We start from the raw sequence: 21,050 nt of genomic DNA on the forward strand, positions 1-21,050 counted from the left end.
ATAGCTGTCTAAACCAAATGATTTTTTACACAATACAAAGTCGATTTTATTTGTAGGCATTTTTCAAGTTGTATCGAAATAACCTGATCATTTAACGGGTCCCTTTAAATGTAGAGCATATAACGTTCGGGATCTGTATAACGTTAGTAGACGCTGCTAATTTAAGCAATTTAACGCTACATTATGTCGCATAGCTGAGACATTCAGTAATCGGGGTAAGTGTTTTGCCTAAGAGTGCAGCTGCAGCGACCTACCTGCAGCTCATTACCTGTAAGCCTCACCGCAGCTCTTTTACTGTATGTGATGTAATGCAGTGCCCCGTTGATATTAGCTAGCTAATCACATGTACAGAAAACGAAACTACGTTCTGCTAAGTAAATGATCAGCTTGTTATTCAGCAGCTTCAGGAGTTCATAACGAGCTGATCATTTGAATCAGCTGTGTTGGAGCAGGGAGAGATCTAAAACATGCAGGACATGTGGCTCTCCAGGAGAGGGTTGGCCACCCCTGTTCTAAATATTTGAATGTGTGTGTTTGGCATCTGCAGGCACAGTGCTCTCTCAGACCAGGGGAAAGGGCTCATATTGAGCAGCAGTGCTGTCAGTAAGAAGAGATCCATTCTGAGGCAGGAAGCAGAGACTCACCGAGAGTCAGAGCAGCAGAGAACAGAGGAGCTCTGTGGATCTGAGGCACAGAGACCGTGGGAGTTACAGCACAACTCAACACTCATCCACTGAAGCTCTTATTTGACACCGTGTCATTTGAGGATCCAGCCCAGAAGATGGAAATGCTAGCTGCACAGGTTTCTGTCTGAGAGGAGCCTGGGAGTGTGACTCCATCCACTCTGGATCATTCTGAGATGGAGTCTCTCAGAAAAGCAGAACAGGACTCTTCACCTGCTTTGATTGATTGCTTTGACAAAATTGGTTATGGAAGCAACGCTGGAAATGAAGCTGATGAATGGGTCAGCACTGCAGAGTCAAGCCCTCAAATGGTACTGAAGTCTGACCAGATAAAAACAGAGACTGATGAGCTGGATCAGATTAAGCCAGAGCAACAAGTCCACAGTCCTGATGGAAATATTGAGGCATCAACAGAAAACACAACACAGATTGAGTCTAATGCTGATTTTGCTGAGATTGAAACAGAAACAGAGGATGATCAGAGCGAATGTGGCTCTGTTGGAAAGAGGAGGTCAGGTCTACAGGATAGTAAGAGTTTCAGTAAGGGAGTTTACCTGAGGACGAGCAGTGAAACCAAACTGGGAGAGACTCCATTTGTTTGCAAGGATAGTGTAAAACAGTCACCGAGTTCAAAGGTCACTGAAGAAAAAGAGATTCTTACAGTAGAGAAGTTGTACACCTACAGACCACACCAATGTCCTGACTGTGGCAAGAGTTTCAGGAAATCAGGAAACCTTAAAAGACATCAGCTGATTCACCAGAGAAAGCACCCAAAAGCTAAAATAGGGGAAGAACCCTACTCTTGCTCTGATTGTGGGAAAACTTTCTGTCATTTAGGAAACTTGAAACAGCATCAGCTTATTCACACCGATGAGTCCTACTCTTGCACTGTGTGTGGGAAGATTTTCTTTCGCCTTGGAAACTTAGAAAGACATCAGCTGTTTCACACAGGGCAGAGACTATACTCCTGTGATGAGTGTGGGAAGAGTTTCACTCACTTAGGAAGCTTACACACCCACCAGAGAATTCACAAAGGTGGAAAAATATACACTTGTATCGAATGTGGAGAGCGTTTCTGTCGTTTAGGAAGCTTTAAAGAACATCAACGAATTCACACCATTGAGAAAGAATACACGTGCATTATATGTGGGGATAGTTTTAGTCACTTGGGACATTTTAAACAGCATGAACAAGTTCACACCAAGGAAACCATGCTCTTGCCCTGAATTTGTGATTTATGTGTATGTGCTGTCAGGACCTCTCCTGCCAAACAGCTGAACTCAGTGATGTGGGTCTTAGTGAGTTCTTGGATATGAGACATTTGCTAAAGCTGGGTTACTGCTGGAAGGAGTGTTCCGGCACCACTAGGAGCCTGTCTTCTCTCTGAGCTAAGCAAATCCAACTCCCCAGTGCAGTTATGAGTGCACAGGAGAAGGTGGCAGTTTGTGGATAGGATGTTAACCCTGATGTCTTGGTCAAATTTCCACACTGGCTGCCTTCATATGACCACCCAGTCGCCCCCTACAGCTGACTGCCTGTGTAATACCTTGCATTGCCCACTTGCCTTGTGTCCCAGGCCCACACTGGTCAACACAGAACTGAGCTCTCAGCTGACCTCCCTGGTTTGATAAATAAAATAATGTTAAATAAAATACATATTTTGAAATAAATGTCTTTGTTCAGTACCCTTCTGCATGGAGAGTGGGGGCAGGAATAGCAGCTGTCTCTTGTTAAAATCTACACATGATAAAGTGTAAATGTTTTTTATTTTCCTTATTCCTCCAATGTTAGGATGCAACACTCCTGCAATTCTCTGATCTACTAGCACATCAGTGACTACAATTCCCATAGTCCACCTGGAATCCAAGTGCAGAATGGAGGATAAGTATCATCTGAGCAGTTTATAGACATCTGACAAGTTGCAGGGTGTGGAGGCTGTTTTCAGCTCTAAGAAGTTCAAAGTGATGCAGCTACTGTAGACAAGCATGTGACATTTAACCAGTGACAATAAACTGAAGCAATATTCAATTCAGTCTTATCATAACAATTTTTTCAAAGACAATTTATCACAAAGCAGCCCTGTGGAGATAAGCTGTTGAAGTACCTGTCTCCATCTCAGGACATGATTGTTTTTTAGGTACATTGGAAGGTTTTTAAATATGATAAGACCAGTGATACATGTGGAAGTATGATGTTTTAATTGAATGTAACACACCTAAATCCTTGCACATTTTGTTTTGTTTAGCTGTGACTGGTACACTGATGTGTCACCTGTAATGAGCATGACTGAGTAGGGGAGAGATGACGGATTGAGGCGTCGTGCCCTCCAGTTGAGAGCTGTAGTTTAACCATTCTTCATTCATACTCGTACATTGTTTGCATGTATTTCTTTAAACATAATCTAAATGAATAGTCACAGAATTATTTGTTGCATTGAACCTTTTAAATGTCATTACATTATTACATTTCTTAATGTAATATTTATCACCTTTAATTTACCATGTTTGATTTTGTTCCTTTTGGGGACTGTGAACAGATATGTTTTACACAAAGGGTTGCTTGGAATAAATATTTATTCAACTGCAATAAGAACACTATCTGTGCTCTCTCTTAATGAAGATTTTCCCAGAATGGGTATGCCATGGTTAATGGCATGGTAAATCTAGGCTTTTCATACATTGTACCTAACTATGAAGATCTGTGTATAATGCTTTTGGTAATAAAATGTAAGTCTGTATCTATTGGCTTCTCTTTTACTTAGTAGGCTATTTAAGCTGCACAATTAAATCATAAAATCAAAATTCTTGTAAATAATTTAATTAATTGAAAATTAAAATGAGGTTGTAGTCTAGCTGTGAGACAGCTCATGAGAGAGACCGTGTGTCGCTGGTAAGACGGTGAGGACTTAGGCCAGATCTGTGTTGAATAATCACATTTTAAATATGAAATACAAAAGCAAATATTAGGTTGGTCTAAATGTGCTCATATTTTTACATTTATTGTTGGCATTTGTAGTTGCTTAATGGAACTGAGAGTGTAACAAAATAAAGAGAGGCCTTAGCAACTGCAACATGCGTGGAACTGGAAATGAAAACGGCAGGACTGAACGGCGCAGTTTTGTTTCTGCCCGACGAAGGTTTTGGTAACTCTCAATAATAAAGGCTGGATTGTGCTTTGCAGGGGCCTGCTGCAGAGCACGTTAGTTGAGTATATTTTGCTTTAATTACTGAGCGAGAATTATGATAGCTTTCTTTGATGGAGCTAAAACTGCTGGAAATTAGTCGGGCTTGTTGAAATAAGGGAGGACAACTCGCTCAGCGCGCTTCGTGGCACAGCGCCCTGGCTGTGTGGCTCCAGGCCTGAGGGGGGCAGCGCCGAGAACGCGATTAAAAAGGGGAAAAAAGAAGACGACCGGACTTTAATCGGGAGTGTAGATCGATCGTTCTGGGTGTTGCACACGATATACGCGCTGTTCTGTTTGACTGTCCTGCGGAAAACTGTCAGGTCGAGGGAGAAACGTTGGGAAATCGCTGTCCTCATCGGGAACAAGGAAGTGCTGGACGGTTCGGAAGGTAGCCAAGCAATCGCGTTTTGTCTCCTGTCCTAAACGGTTGTTGCTCTGAATGCTAACCGTTCTGTCTGTCGGATTTAAAGGTGGTTAGGGCGAATGGGTGCGATCGATGGAAAACTCGCAGGTATTGTAGCTGTGATATTCATATTTGTCCTGGTGATATTCAGCGTGAATGTTTTAATTTATTTCAGGAAACAGATATTTTAATATGGTGTGGAATTATATGTTTTGGGGCTACAGAATGCCAAAAGTGAGTGCTTTGTTTTACAGATTTTGTCACGGTTTTAACTGATAATTTTGAGCCTTCTGTTTTTTGCAGTGAGTCTCACCCGTAGAAATGACGACAGCGCTATCTAACGGCTATCCGTATTTCAGTCACAAAGCCACTTCACTACTGTACCCTGTGTCTGTCATGGAAATAGATGATGGCAAATCTTCATCGTGTTCCTTTAGCCTGACGATTCTTGATGAAGTCAGACCATAGCTATAGCCGTACTTACACTCAGTACTGTATGTAGTTAAACATAGTTTGTCCGTCTTGTGCATGGAACACATGATTTGTATTGTGATTGCTTTATTAGTCTACATGTTACATCGTGCAGGAGTATTGTGCTTTGCCAGTATATGGGCGCTGACATAAACACCATACACTTGCTATACCTCTGAAACTACACATGCCAGGTTTGGTGAAGTTATAGTCCTGTGTTCTATCTTGGGATGTGTAATTCCACCATTAACCCTAAAGAGCTATAATTGACTGCAGGGGTCTTGTCATGTTGGAGAAAGATATTTCTGGGATGCCATCAGATGACAGATTATTGTCTCTGATAAAAGTTTATACATAGAATGTTAGGTATCACATTTTGCTCTAGTGAAATACCATTGGTATTCTCAGAGGCATTGTTTGAAAGAGGTCTTCCTGTCATAACAACCATGCTTGGTCCTAAAACAAAGCAGATAAATACCCCCTACACACACAAACAAACAAATCTGCCAAACTATTATATCAGATCTGTTATAGTGTTATGATCACAAATATTTCATCACTTCTAGTTGAATGGTATTGACCATACACTTCTATTAGTCAATATCATAATTCATGTAATACAAAGTTGTATAAAATCAAGGAGCACAACCCCTTAAACTCAATAATATGCCATAATCAAAGATGCTGGACAGGGGGGAATCTTTGTTGTCTAGTCAGTGAGGAACCCTTACATTGATTAATTCAGTTCTGTTCTGCCTAAATCTGAATTGATGTTCTTAAGTGTTTGTATGTGTTTATAGCTGCAGGGACAGCGCTCTCTCAGACCAGGGGAAAGGGCTCACATTGAGCAGCAGTGCTGTCAGTAAGAAGAGATCCATCCTGAGGCAGGAAGCAGAGACTCACCGAGAGTCAGAGCAGCAGAGGACAGAGGAGCTCTGTGGATCTGAGGCACAGAGACCGTGGGAGTTACAGCACAACTCAACACTCATCCACTGAAGCTCTTATTTGACACTGTGTCACTCGAAGATCTAGCACAGAAGAGGGAAATGCTAGCTGCACAGCTTCCTGTCTGAGAGGAGCCTGGGACTGTGACTCCATCCACTCTGGATCATTCTGAGATGGAGTCTCTCAGAAAAGCAGAACAGGACTCTTTACCTGCTTTGAATTGTGAAAAAATCAAATCAGAGAGTGAAGAATGGGAAGACTCGTTATCACAGCACCTCCCTGATAGGATTATTTATGGACTTGGGAAATACAGAGAAAGCAGAAATAAAAATGAAGCTGATGATTGTGTCGGCACTTCCGAGTCCAGCCCTCAAACTGTACTGAAGTCTGACCAGATAAAAACAGAGATTGCTGAACCGGCCGATTTTAAACATGGACAGTATATTCAGACTGCAGTAAAAATAGAGCCTGAGGAGTTGGAACAGATAAAACCAGAAACAGAGGTCCTTAGACCTGATGTAAACTCAACAGGAACCACAAGACAGACTGAAACAGAGGAGGATTGTAACGAATATGACTGTGCTGGAAAGAGGAAGTCAGATGTGCAGGTTCGTAAGAGTTTCAGTGAGGAATCAGATTCTGGTGTCCTGGGAAAACAAACTCAGACAGTACAAAAGCTGTACTCCTGCACTGAGTGTGAGAAAAGTTTCAGGCAGCTGTGCCGTTTAAAACTGCATCAGCAGTTTCATGAAGGAGAGAAAGTACATTCATGCCCTGACTGTGGTAAGAGTTTCAAGCAATCGGGACACTTAAAAATACACAGAAGAATTCATACAGGAGAAAAACCCCACTGTTGCTCCTTATGTGGGAAGGGTTTCAGTCACCAAGGAAATTTGAAAACACATCAGCGAACGCACACAGGAGAGAAACCGTACTCTTGCACTGACTGTGGGAAGAGTTTCAGTCAGTCTGGGAGCTTAAAAACTCACAAACGAATTCATACTGGTGAGAAACCATACTCTTGTACAGATTGTGGGAGGAGTTTCTGTCATTTAAGTAGCTTTAATCAACATGTATTAAGTCACACAGACAAATCATATCCTTGCACTGTGTGTGGGAAGTTTTTCTGTGGCCTTGAAAACTTAGAAAGACATCAGTTGTTTCACACAGGGCAGAAACCGCACTCCTGTGATGAGTGTGGGAAGAGTTTCACTCACTTAGGAAGCTTACAGACCCACCAGAGAATTCACAAAGGTGGAAGAACATATATATGCACAGAATGCGGAGAACAGTTCTGTAATTTAGGAAGCCTTAAAGAACATCAGCAAATTCACACCATTGAGAAAGAATACACGTGCACTATATGTGGGGATAGTTTTAGTCACTTGGGACATTTTAAACAGCATGAACAAGTTCACACCAAAGAAACCACGCTCTTGCCCTGAATTTGTGATTTATGTGTATGTGCTGTCAGGACCTCTCCTGCCAAACAGCTGAACTCAGTGATGTGGGTCTTAGTGAGTTCTTGGATATGAGACATTTGCTAAAGCTGGGTTACTGCTGGAAGGAGTGTTCCGGCACCACTAGGAGCCTGTCTTCTCTCTGAGCTAAGCAAATCCAACTCCCCAGTGCAGTTATGAGTGCACAGGAGAAGGTGGCAGTTTGTGGATAGGATGTTAACCTTGATGTCTTGGTCAAATTTCCACACTGGCTGCTTACCTATGACCACCCAGTCGCCCCCTACAGCTGACTGCCTGTGTAATACCTTGCATTGTCCACCTGCCTTGTGTCCCAGGCCCACACTGGTCAACACAGAACTGAGCTCTCAGCTGACCTCCCTGGTTTGATAAATAAAATGTTAAATAAAATACATATTTTGAAATAAATGTCTTTGTTTAGCACCCTTCTGCATGGAGAAGAGGGGGCAAGAATACCTTGTGTGCCATAACAAGGGACAGCAGTTGTCTATTGTTAAAGCCCACATGATAAAGAAAGTGTAAATGTTTTGTTTTTTCTTCAATTGTATAAATGTCTCTGTTCTGAATTCTTTCACTATCATTTATTTTTATCTGCAACAATGAATTGTAAAATTCAGACATTGGTTTCTACTTTTTGTTTTTAAGCTTGTCCTATATATGTTATTACTTATTTATTTATATTGTTAGTTACTTTCCCTACTGTGGAATCACCAATTGTGCATCAGGTTACCAGGAATTCAAACATAGAACAGAGTGTAGGCACGTCCCCCTGATGTCATCTGAGCAGTTTGTAGACAGCTGACACTCTGCAGGGTGTGGAGGATGGAACACTGACCCACGAGGTCCACCCCGTCCCGTCAGAAGGAAGGAAACTGTGTTCCCCTGCTACAGACTCTGTTATTGTGGTCTGGTGAAAGAGCTGGACTCAAAGCTGGGGCAGAGCTGTATACCTTAGCATGAGATCCCATGAGCCCCATGGCTGGAAGAGTTTTCTGCCAGATCACAGTATGGCGCAGAGAGAAAAGAAGTGCAGCCACCTGTGCAACAGTGTCAGTTTATTGGACTATTAGCATCTGCCCTGTCTGTTAGTGGATATTTCTACTTTGCTAAACAGCCAATGAACCCGTAGTTATATGTCTTATTACCTGTCTTATTTTTAATATTTGCATTATGAAGAAAGTGTCTTTAATTTTCACCAATCCATGATGGGTAGTTATATTGTCTGTATTATTTTAGGTGTATGTTGCAGTGAGAGAATATTAAGAACTTGTGACTCTGTAGGACAGTCTCTGCATAGTGTTTTCTGTATGATGTTTATCAAAGTATTCGTGGATCTGAGGGCACAGCTGCACCCCTGCAGTCAGGTTCTGAAGGCCAGTGTCCTATCAGAGACTGATCTGCTGGCGTACGCTGTGCTGTTTCTGTAGGAAAGAGGAGGTAAAATATTCACTGAAAGAGGTTAAAGGCAAGATGGGTGATGGATTTTAAATATAACAGGCTTGCTTGGTTCAGCAACAGGATGGATGGACACACAGCTTTGTGTATTTTAAACCTGTTTAAAGTGGAATTCTGTTTTGTTCTGTCCATTCTGCCTGTTTTATTTAGCCCACGTTCACATGTACCTTTTGATTTCTGTCCTAGGTTCTCTTCTGTAGTTGTCTATACTCTCCTGGTGTGGTAAAATGATCTTCCTCAGTTATAGCTCATTGTTTGTGATGTTATTGTTCTATTAAACTCAAAGACGTTATCTGGCTTCAGCATCAGCTGATGGCACAGATGGGATTGGACTTGGGCTGTAGGTCTCAGCCAATATTCAAGATGAGCATGTTGTTGTGACTAATGTGATATGAATTGTTCCCAAAAGAAAATAAATGTCACTCATAAGGAAATAATTGTCAGTGGTCAGAACTGAATTAAAATTAGTAAATCCCAATAGCTAATGAAGTAATAAATTACCAATGGGTATTTACCTGTTAAAATGGCTTGCAATAACATTCAGATGCCACTGCATGTGTACAGCGTTAGTCTGTGGGGGTCACTTAATGCTGAAAGCACATGTTTGGCAATGCTGCCCAAACAGCTCAGGAGACATCAAACTGGCAGAAAAGAAAGGAACCAATAAAGCTTGCTGGCTCCCAAAATGCAGGGCTGGACTCAGTGTTGTTAGGATGGGGTCACAACACATTACACATGCACACATTTTGATTTTTTTCCTTTGGTTTGGTCTTTGCTGCTGATGTCATCACACAGCTAGAGACAGTCTCCCTTCTAAGTTTTTTTGAACAGCCAAGATGGGTATCATTTTTTGCCAAGGAGAGAAAGTGACTTGCAATTGGGTGAAGATGGGGAGACACCAATGGTGAGGTGTGTAAATTTGGTGCCCAGAGTCTTGTAGATGATCTGATGGCATGTACCAGGGAGATAAGTGACAAGAAAAAGGAAGACTACGGGCATGACATTGGACATAATGTTTGTCATGAGACAGACTTCAGGGCCATTATGGTTGTTATTACAAAACCCCTAAAAAGGACTGTATTTCACTGCTGTATAGGCATGGGACAATCCCGTAACTGGATGGATGACGCACCTACCATCTAGATCCGCTCAAACACGTGAAACATTGTTCCTCGCCAGCTGTTCTACGCATGTGCAGTGAGCCTCACTGTGGCTTCAACATACCTGAGATAACGCGGAATGTTATCCGTTATGGATCACAACGTAGTTTCAGCGCGACGGAAATCTCCGCTGATATAGGTATTATGCATATGGTAGGTATAACACTGCTGATACATACAGGTAGTTACGCATTAACTGATAGATTTGTGGACAAAGCCTCAAACGTCGTTCGATCACAGAAATGCACGAGCAGCCGAAAGGAATCGTTTAGCGATGCCGATATGTGTCGGGCGGTGGGTGTGGCTGCTACTGTTTACAATTTCATTATGCTTCAGTAGGGGTGACACAAATAATAGGTAAAACTAAACAACCCCGTTTGCTGTGGTCAAGTGTAACTGTGTTTAACAAGTGCAGGAGCTGCAGTATCTGCGCTCCCATGCAGCCACGGTTACAGAAATGTTTGCATGTTTACATGTTAGCCGAGCCTACCTTATATGTTAGCAAGAATTTCAATGATCACTTACCCTGTGTGATCTGTGCAAATGGCAATAAAAGACTTTGAGAAACCTACCGATCTTTCTTTCAGAGGCATATAGTCTGGTTAACTGTGGTGTTCACATTTCTGTACACTGTTAGCTGGTTTTCTGACTGACTGGGCTGATCTGAATGCACCCGTATGCATGTGGATTACCCCATATTTCATCACAGGGAGCATTCAGTAAGTAGGTAGCTTGCTACTATTGCTACAGATAAATACCGAGCTAACATTTCTTTTTGTAACAGTTAATTTAGCTTTTTATTGATAATTTGTCTTTATTAGCGTTGTTTAAACGAATCATAGGCTAGGTATGTAACGGAAAGGTAGCCCTTTACTCTCCCATGGGGGTGCACTCCGGTCTGTCTTGGGAACAGTCAGGTAATCCTCAATCTTTCATTCTGTCGACTGTTTTCTCGGCGTGTTATTTCGAATTTGTTCCTGAAATGTGAGGCATTTTGTCTTTTCCTCACATCTGGAAATGGTTACCAGGAGCCCCACTATGTTTCTAATACCTTTCAGTAACGGACCAGATCAGTACGGGTAGCCTACCTATGCAGAAAATGCCCTATAGACTTCGTGTCGTAGATGATGGAAAGTCTTTATCGCGTTCCTGTAGCCTGACGACTCAGACAGTCAGACCATAGCGAGCACCGTACTTACACTTAGTGCTATATGAAGTTAACCATACTTTGTCTCTCTTGTATATGGAACATATGATTTGTATTGTGTTTGTTTTATTAGACATGTCATCATTATTAGACAGTGTCATCATGCTGAAATATTGTGCCTTTCCAATAAATGGGTGCTGATATTAAGACATACACTTCCTACAACTTTGAAGCTATGTCAGACTTGCCTAAATGTGATGTTCTAAATGTTTGTATGTGTTTGTCGTGCAGCTGCAGGCCCAGCGCTCTCTCAGACCAGGGGAAAGGGCTCATGTTGAGCAGCAGTGCTGTCAGTAAGAAGAGATCCATTCTGAGGCAGGAAGCAGAGACTCACCGAGAGTCAGAGCAGCAGAGGACAAAGGAGCTCTGTGGATCTGAGGCACAGAGACCGTGGGAGTTACAGCACAACTCAACACTCATCCACTGAAGCTCTTATTTGACACCGTGTCACTCGAGGATCCAGCACAGAAGAGGGAAATGCTAGCTGCACAGGTTTCTGTCTGAGAGGAGCCTGGGAGTGTGACTCCATCCACTCTGGATCATTCTGAGATGGAGTCTCTCAGGAAAGCAGAACAGGACTCTTCACCTGCTTTGAATCGTGACAAAATCAAATCAGAGAGTGAAGAATGGGAAGACTCGTTATCACAGCACCTCCCTGATAGGATTATTTATGGACTTGGGAAATACAGAGAAAGCAGAAATAAAAATGAAGCTGATGATTGTGTCGGCACTTCCGTGTCCAGCCCTCAAACTGTACTGAAGTCTGACCAGATAAAAACAGAGAATGGTGAACCGGCCGATTTTAAACATGGACAGTATATTCAGACTGCAGTAAAAATAGAGCCTGTGGAGTTGGAACAGATAAAACCAGAAACAGAGGTCCTTAGACCTGATGTAAACTCAACAGGAACCACAAGACAGACTGAAACAGAGGAGGATTGTAACAAATATGACTGTGCTGGAAAGAGGAAGTCAGGTCTGCAGATTCCAAAGAGTTTCAGTATGGAAGAATACCTGAAGACAAACAGTGAAATCTCAGTTGGGGAAAGACTGTACTCCTGTGCCAAGAATTGTTTTTATGCCTCTGATGTCCTTGGAAATTCCAAACAAACTCAGACAGTACAAAAGCTGTACTCCTGCACTGAGTGTGAGAAAAGTTTCAGTCAGTTGGGCGGTTTAAAACTGCATCAGCAGTTTCATGAAGGAGAGAAAGTACATTCATGCCCTGACTGTGGTAAGAGTTTCAGGCAATTGGGAAGCTTAAAAATACACAGGAGAGTTCATAAAAAAGAGAAACCTCACTGTTGCACCATATGTGGGAAGGGTTTCAGTCACAAAGGAACTTTAAGAACACATCAGCGAACACACACAGGAGAGAAACCATACTCTTGCACTGACTGTGGTAAGCGTTTTGGTCAGTCTGGGAGCTTGAATATCCATAAGCGAATTCATACTGGAGAGAAACCATACTCTTGTACAGATTGTGGGAAGAGATTTTGTTATTTAGGGAACTTTAAACAACATGTATTAAGTCACACTGATAAATCATATCCTTGCACTGTGTGTGGGAAGATTTTCTGTCGCTTAGTAAACTTAACACAGCATCAGTTGATTCACACGAGACAGAAACTGTTCTCCTGTACTCAGTGTGGGAAGGAGTTTGAGCATTCACAAAGCTTCAAAGAACATCTGCACATTCACACAGAGGAACACCCCTGCACGGAGTGTGGGAAAAGCTTCAGTCGTTTGGAAGCCTTGAAGACTCACCAGAGAATTCATTCAAGGGAGAAACCATATTCTTGTACAAAGTGTGGGGATAGTTTTGGTAACTTAGGCCACTTAAAACTGCATCAGCAAATTCACACCAAAGAAACCACACTCTTACACTGACTATCAGAAGAGGTTGGCTCATATATAAAACCAAATTCTTTCATTTTTATACAGGGTCTGTTGTTAGAAGACATGTTAAATAATGTAAATGCAAATGGAAGTTACAATTGCTATCATAGTCGATAAAAACATTAATACAAAACATGTAGCAAGGACAACAATATGGACATGTATCATGTCTTGCTTAATACATTAAAGAATAATGCTAATATAAATGTATAGTAACAGTTGGAAGCACAAACTGAGAAAGACAGCGTGTGATGACATCAACATTAATAACCGGATTTTATTGATGTAAATGTAGTTGTGACATCTGTCAAATCTTACAGAACATTATGTGCTTGTGAAAGGAAATGTTACAGCATGGGGGAGCAGTGTTGTAACATTACATGGGAAAAACTGGAATACCTGGCAATGCATTATACTTTACTTAGAAAGTATACGGTACTTTGAGTATATGTATCTTTTTGACTGTTTAAGTGTAACTGTGAATAAAGACAGTAAACACTATGGAGAGCCATCCACCATTACAATCAATTATTCTACCTGGGACCAAGGAGTGTAATTGCTTGTCTACAGACCTTATTGACAGAAAATATACAGTCATCCAGGTTTTTACATGCTCTCAGCTTTACTTGGCTTCATTGGGACATAAAGCAGTTGCATAGCAGTTGAAACTGAAATTCTTGAGAAACATGCTAACACGGATGGTCACAGGTACATTGTATTTGATGAAATAATCTATAACAGTGATGTGATTACCTTGTAAGTGTCTGTTATTTACTGTTACATTATTTACCTTGTTATTTATAATTGGTTACTGGATGTTTCAGGTGTTATCAGATCTAATTCCAACACAGGTCACTATAGTGTTGGACAGCACAGGTAAATCCATGTGGCTGAGTGCCATTCAGGGGCCATGCTTGGCAGCTCTTTGTAACATATCAGTGAACTAACAAAGGTTTTTTGTGAAATGCAACAACAATTTGCAAACTACATTTTACATTCATGACTGTAATAGAATGTGGGACCATAACAGAGCACAGTGATGAAAACAGGTTTTCTGATCCTTCTTTCGTTTAGAGTTCATCTGTTTGATGAATTTAGCCTTGAAGGATTCCAAAGCCTCACATTCAGAAACATGTCCCATTGTGATTTTATACTATATGTATTCCTTTGCTAAGCAAAGAAAGATTTCTGTTTATTTATGATTTTTTTTTTTTTTACAAAAATACAAAATAAAGATTTGAATATTTATTAAATGTTTTTGGTGACAGTTAATATTAATTGTTTAGTCATTATTGACCATGATTGGAACAAAATGACAGAAATCATTGTAAGTGTCAAGCAAATGTTGTCAGCTGGTCTCCCTAATAGACACCAATATCTCTGTCATGTTCAAAGTTACCTCTAAGCTTTTCCTCACCTCCTCTTCTGGTCCACAGTTTACCTTTATATCTAGCTCCTTGGAAGGGAGGCTATCTCTAGCTGCGTGGCTACGATAGCAGCACATGCCAAATCCAAGGACCAAAATGAAAAAAAAAATGTGTGTATGTGATGTGTTGTGATTCAGTCTTAACACTGTTGAGAGAACAGCCCCTTTATTAAATGGGTATTAGTATCAGAGGAGAGTCCATTCAAACATGTATCACAGAGACACAAAGTAAAGCAGCTGCATCCTTCTTTGTGAAGCAACTTATTTAAGCTTAATTAAATTCCTACATTTAATGGAGTGTTTTGAAGCAGACTTCACTTACTTGTCATTAATTTAATATGGGGAAACACAGCTGTTCTGTCAATGGCTTTTCTACCTTGTAACTTCCTCCTCTGTGGTAGCTGAGGCTGGGTGGGACTGGGCTTAGTCTTTTGCTGGTCGATGTCCTGGGAAAAATCAGGTTGCTTCTCTGAGGGGTGACCAGCAGAGGGCAGTCCTCTGTCTAGCTAGCCCAAACAGAAAACCAACTCCTTTAAAGGACACATTGAGCCGAGGGCTTGATTTGTTGTGGTCATGGCGGTTCCCTGATACCTCATATGTCTGCATAAAAAAGTCAATCATATTTAACACATGTTTAAAGGGGTGAATATGTGCTTTATTCTGTGACCTTGGTAACCACTGTCAGCCGTTAATGTGGAGGGATATGAATATGAACCTCAGTGGTTTTTGTTACCTAGACAGCCAGAGGAATGCATTTCACTCCTTTACAATCTTTAATCATTTTCCAACAGTATAACAATTGCATTAAAACTAAAATGTTTAAAATATGATGTCATTGAAATGTAATTATATGGTAATTTTATGCTTAAATCACAGTTAAATGTAAGTTAAATTAGCTTTGGAAAGAATAGATCCTAGGTGGTCTTCACTGGGGCCAGCCAGCAGCTCCATCATATCATAAACATCATATAAAATAATAACAAGAATAATACAACCTTTTGTGGCCCAAAATACAATCATAATATAGCCAAAAAAAACCCAGGTAAAACATTGACAAAATACTCAAGAGTCTGAAAATACTGAAATCATCAGGAACAAATACAAGAACATCAAAAATAAAAAAAGAATAAAAAACCCAAAAGCAGCTGACCTTTCTAACCTGCAGAGGCAGGGTATACCACAGTCTGGGAGCATCAGAGCAAAAGGAAGCTTCGCCCATTCTTCTGCAATTTCCTTAATTAATTAATGCTCTTTCTTTAGTTTTTCCCTCTGCAGCCCAGTATGTTTGTACCAGACCATACTGTATGTGCTCACTGCTGACTGACTATTTGACCAGTAAAAGCTCAGCAAATCTTTGTGAGAAAATTTCTGTTCAGATTCACTTGATTTGGCTGGAGGGTTAGGGTAACAGTGAGTACAGTAAAACCCCCTCTCATTAATACACTTTCGTTGGCTTGTTTTACTCTACAGCCCAGTGTATATGTGCCATACAGCTTGAATAGTGACTTTTTACGTAAGGAACCAGATGAAATGTTATTAAAAAGTTTGCGTCTCAATTTTCACATGTATGTGATCCTTGGGGATTATAATTTATAAATATGATGCTATTATAGGTCAGAACATCCAAAATATATTAATTGAAGCATTTATAATATAACGCCTGTAAATGGGTGCTTTAATTTTGACGTATGTCGCAGGAATCGTAACCCGGAAGTACTCCTTACTGTTGATGCTGCTGATTCAACGCTGGAGGTTCTGACTGTATAGCAAATAACTTACTGAGGATCGATGTTCTTTCCAGTAAATAACACGACACATCCCGTGGAATACACAGTGACAAAAAGCAACCGACAGCTGTTAAAAATTCAAAGCGTGCATCAAAGCGCTTTCCGTTTAGCCAGCTGGCTAATGTGCTTACCGCTGGGATGGATGAAGTGCACCAATAAAAATGAGTAAATTAATACTGAAAAGAAGAGATTTAATCTGATAATTTTAATGCAGGAAGCAGGTCACTGAAGCAGAGATTTTTAATAAATACAAAGTGCGGGGCTTTTGAAAGTGAAGTGTGTAATGGCCTTGATAAAGCATGTGATGTAGCTGCATACTCGGAAAAATGTTTCCTTAACGATCCTCTTTATGTTAAAATGGTACGTAACTATGATGCACGCTTGATGGAAATACACTGTAATGTGTGAACGCTCGTGGATAATATTACCCTGCAGCTATGTTGATATTTGGGATGTTGTTTTTGTACAGTAAAACATACATTCATATTTCTTTAACATGCCACATTAATGCATACTTTGTGAGACAAAGCATTTTGTTCAGACTTACTTGTGTTGGTTCTTGTTGTTGTTGATGCATGGCGACTATTCCAGGCAAGAAAGGTGGGGCCAAACTCACTTTACACTGCTCCTAAGCCAGTTAGGAAGCCTTGCACTGATTCATTTATTTCTGTCATGGCTAAATGTGAATTGATGTTCTAAATGTTTGTATGTGTGTGCTTTGCAGCTGCAGGCCCAGCGCTCTCTCAGACCAGGGGAAAGGGCTCATGTTGAGCAGCAGTGCTGTCAGTAAGAAGAGATCCATCCTGAGGCAGGAAGCAGAGACTCACTAAGAGTCAGAGCAGCAGAGGACAGAGGAGCTCTGTGGATCTGTGGCACAGAGACCGTGGGAGTTACAGCACAACTCAACACTCATCCACTGAAGCTCTTATTTGACACCGTGTCACTTGAGGATCCAGACCAGAAGAGGGAAATGCTAGCTGCACAGGTTTCTGTTTGAGAGGAGCCTGGGAGTGTGACTCCATCCACTCTGGATCATTCTGAGATGGAGTCTCTCAGAAAAGCAGAACAGGACTCTTTACCTGCTTTGAATTGTGACAAAATCAAATCAGAGAGTGAAGAATGGGAAGAGTCGTTATCACAGCACCTCCCTGATAGGAGTAGTTATGGTCTTGGGAAATACAGAGAAAGCGGAAATAAAAATGAAGCTGATGAATGTGTCAGCACTGCAGAGTCAAGCCCTAAAACTGTACTCAAGTCTGACCAGATAAAAACAGAGACTGAAGAAGTGGATCAGATTAAGCCAGAGCAACAAGTCCACAGTCCTGATGGCAATATTGAGGTCTCAACAGAAAACATAACACAGATTGAGTCTAATGCTGATTTTGCTGAGATTGAAATAGAAACAGCGGATGATCAGAGCGAATGTGGCTCTGTTGGAAAGAGGAGGTCAGGTCTACAAGATAGTAAGAGTTTCAGTAAGGGAGATTACCTGAGGACGAGCAGTGAAACCAACCTGGGTACGAAACCACGTGTATGTAATGACAGTAAGAATCATTTTCAGAGTTCAAATGTCACTGAAGAACAAGAGATTCCTACAATAGAAAAGTTGTACACCTACAGACCACACCAATGTCCTGACTGTGGCAAGAGTTTCAGGCAGTTAAGAACTTTAAAACAACATCAGTTCATTCATTCACGTGAGAAACCTCTTAGCTGTGCCGACTGTGGTAAGAATTTCAATCACTTGCGGAGTTTAATACGACATCAGCAAATTCATACAGGAGAGAAACCACACTCTTGTGCTGATTGTGGTAAGAGTTTCAGGCAGTCAGGGGGCTTGAAAAGACATCAGCTGATTCACACAGGAGAGAGACATCATTCTTGTGCCCAATGTGGGAAGAGATTCAGTCGCATAGAAAGCTTAAAAACGCACCAGAGAATGCACACAGGTGAGAAACCATATTCTTGTAGTGAGTGCAGTAAGAGTTTCAGTCACTTAGGGAGTTTAAAGTCTCACCAGCGAATTCACACCAGACAGGAACAGTTGTCTTGCACAGAATGTGGGAAGAGTGTCTGTAATGCAGAAGACTCAAAGCAGCACTTAATAAATGTACATAAACTGCATTCCTGTACAGTGTGTGGAAAGAGATACAATCAATTGCCTATCTTAAAAAATCAAATATTTCACATTGTAAGAAAACCATACTCCTGCACTGAATGTGCAAGGAGTTTTACTCACCTGGGAAGCTTAAAACTACATCAGCGAATTCATACAGGGGAGAAACCACATTCTTGCACTCACTGTGGTAAGAGTTTCAGGCAAATAGGAACTTTGAAACGACATCAGCTAATTCACACAGGAAAAAAGCAACACTTTTGCACTGTCTGTGAGAAGAGTTTTAATTACATTGGGGGCCTAAAAGCCCACCAGAGAATTCACACTGAAGAAAAATCATATGCTTGTTCTGACTGTGGAAAGAACTGCAATCACTTAAAAAACCTAAAAATCCACCAGAGAATTCACACAGGAGAGAAACCATACACTTGTACTGTTTGTCATAAAAGTTTCTGTCATTTAGGAAGCTTGAAGCAGCATCAGCTTATCCACACAGATGACTCGTATACCTGCTCAGTTTGTGGGAAAATCTTCTGTCGCTTAGGAAACTTAGAACAACATCAGCTGTTTCACACAGGGCAGAAACTGTATTCCTGTGATGAGTGTGGGAAGAGTTTCTCTCACTTGGGCAGTGTCAATCTCCATCAGCTAACACACACAGGGGTAAGACCACGATCCTATAGTGACTGTGGAAAAAGTTTTAAGGACCTAAAGAGCTTTAAAGAGCATTGCAAAATTCACACAGGAGAGGAACTGTTCTCCTGCAATGAGTGTGGAAGCACTTTCAGTCACTTAGAAAGCTTAGTGACCCACTGTAGGATCCACAAAGCAGGGAAAACAGATTCTGGCACAGAAGGTGAAAAGAGTTACTGTCATTTAGGAAACGTGAAAGAGCAGCAGATTCACACAAACGAGAAAGCATACTCTTGCACTAAATGTGGGGATACTTTTGGTAATTTGGGGCACTTTAAGCAGCATCAGCAAATTCACATCAAGGAAACTGTACCCCTGCCCTGAATTTAATGTCTCCAGATGCATTTCACTCAAGGTCTCGCAAAAAGGTCATGCAAAAAACCTTTTTTTGTGTTGTTTTTGTGTTTTCCACAGATTAGAACTTGTAATTGTGTGATTTCCTCTGTGGTCAGTAGGGGGAGGTGAGATTATCTGATCTCTGTCTCTTTGTCTTTAAACAGAATAATTGAGAATGTCCATGCCAGATTGAAATGAGATTTTATGAGTCCTGCTTTGGTGGTAGATTTTACGATTAAAAATAATAATAATGGCTGTTTATTACTGTTTTTTTTCTTTGCTCACTCATCCATCATTCTGTCTGTTCTGTACCATATAATGTTTTTTTTTCAGTTTTGGTATTGCCCAATTACTTATTTACTACTTATTATTATTTACCACTACTTATTATTTTATTTTTCTTATCGAATTGAATTGTTACTCTGTAGGAATTATTTAATTTTTGAGTTTTATGAATTCAGACACTACAGAAGACTAAATTAATTGAGGAGAAAGCAAATACTGTACATTAACAGATTAAAAAGTGTATTGAGTGTAATAAGTGTATGGCTGCAGACCTTTCTGTCACAATGCACAAAATTTTCAGTTTTATTGCAGTTTAAATAAAACTGATGTCCTGATTGTATCTAAACTTTATGCTGCCACTATTTTACTGTTGCTTAGGTACCTACATGTCTCCTTGGTTGAAATATGATACAATAATGCTATCACACCACTATCAACCCCTTACTGTTAACTCTTAAAGCTGTATCAGTGATTGCATAAGCGGTGTGTGTGTGTGTGTGTGTGTGTGTGTGTAGGAGGATATTACCTAGTTATACTCAGAAGGGTAAATTGGGCTGATATGTCATTTATTTATTTTTTAATACTGGAAACACTGTAAGATGTAGGTTATTGAAATAAAGGACATTTTTTGAATTTGATTATATTTTAATGACTCCCTTATTAAGCTTGAGAAAGCCAACTTACTCTTCCTACTATTCCTTCTTGTTACATCTGACACTCTGACACTCCTCCTGGAGCTGTTCTGCTATACTTACCGAACTTGACCAATACCTTCAGCCAGTATGTTGTTTGGGATTTTTGTATCAATATCTAAAACATTTTTGGAGATATTTATGATCCTACATTGAGAAATTTCCCACTGACTAACATGAATAAAATGTTCAGAATGCAAACATGCTAACACGTGCAGCTGATGTCACAATGGGCCTGGTACAGCAGCCATAGACACAGACTGTCTCTTAATCAAAGTTTGAGACTACTAGGAATTACCTATTGTTAAGTACTTTTTCAAGCCAACTTAAAGTTTGCCAAACCACAAACCACAAACAAAAGTAAATGAAAACAAGTGAGGGCATAACCTTGCAGTAAATGTGGGGATTGTATTTGTCACTTGAGATACTTTAAACAGCATCAACAAATTTACATCAAAGTGTTCTCTTACCCTGAATTAAACATTTCAAGAGGAAGGGTACACAGAGTTTAACTGGAAACCCCTTTTTATCACAGTTATGTCCCACTGATTGATTGTATGGAGTTTCAGACCAGGAAGCCTGTAAGAATGAGGGTTGAACTGAAAGGAAATCATAATGTTATAGATGTAGGGCAGTGTACCTTTCCTCATAAGGTATATTATTTCAGGTATGTAACAGTCTGAATAAAGCTGATCTGCTGTTTGTGTGTATACAGTGTGCTTTGACTGTGTGTCTCCTCAGTGTGGGATGAAATATGATTCTGCACATCTGTTATACCCCTGCTCTCAGCTCCTTAACCCTTGCCCCACTCTCAAACCATTAGCTGGATA

The 21,050-nt window shown here is 40.6% G+C and overlaps 3 protein-coding genes across 5 annotated transcripts; all 3 read left to right on the top strand.

The window, feature by feature from the left end:
- The first annotated feature begins 784 nt into the window (after positions 1–784).
- On the top strand, positions 785–4,611 carry LOC118787530 (zinc finger protein 501-like). Its single transcript, XM_036543131.1, has 3 exons — positions 785–1,829; positions 4,019–4,255; positions 4,574–4,611. The coding sequence occupies exons 1-3, from the start codon at positions 860–862 to the stop codon at positions 4,609–4,611; spliced, it is 1,245 nt and encodes a 414-aa protein (XP_036399024.1). The 5' UTR covers positions 785–859.
- LOC118772914 (zinc finger protein 501-like) lies at positions 4,085–8,971 on the top strand. 3 transcript variants are annotated; one of them, XM_036521590.1, is made up of 3 exons: positions 4,085–4,255; positions 4,338–4,378; positions 5,542–8,971. In XM_036521590.1, the coding sequence occupies exon 3, from the start codon at positions 5,860–5,862 to the stop codon at positions 7,129–7,131; it is 1,272 nt and encodes a 423-aa protein (XP_036377483.1). In that variant the 5' UTR covers positions 4,085–4,255; positions 4,338–4,378; positions 5,542–5,859; the 3' UTR covers positions 7,132–8,971. The 3 variants fall into 3 exon arrangements, with proteins under 3 accessions (XP_036377483.1, XP_036377475.1, XP_036377493.1); XM_036521582.1 differs by having other exon boundaries at positions 4,085–4,378; XM_036521600.1 differs by lacking the exon at positions 4,338–4,378.
- Positions 8,972–9,506: 535 nt separating this feature from the next.
- LOC118787653 (zinc finger protein 883-like) lies at positions 9,507–19,420 on the top strand. Its single transcript, XM_036543236.1, has 4 exons — positions 9,507–9,523; positions 11,218–11,365; positions 12,406–12,873; positions 17,747–19,420. Exons 1-4 carry the CDS (start codon positions 9,507–9,509, stop codon positions 19,229–19,231), a joined length of 2,118 nt encoding a protein of 705 aa, XP_036399129.1. The 3' UTR covers positions 19,232–19,420.
- Positions 19,421–21,050: the final 1,630 nt, after the last annotated feature.

This window comes from Megalops cyprinoides, chromosome 1, assembly GCF_013368585.1.
Source record: "Megalops cyprinoides isolate fMegCyp1 chromosome 1, fMegCyp1.pri, whole genome shotgun sequence".
NCBI classification, from domain to species: Eukaryota; Metazoa; Chordata; class Actinopteri; order Elopiformes; family Megalopidae; genus Megalops; species Megalops cyprinoides.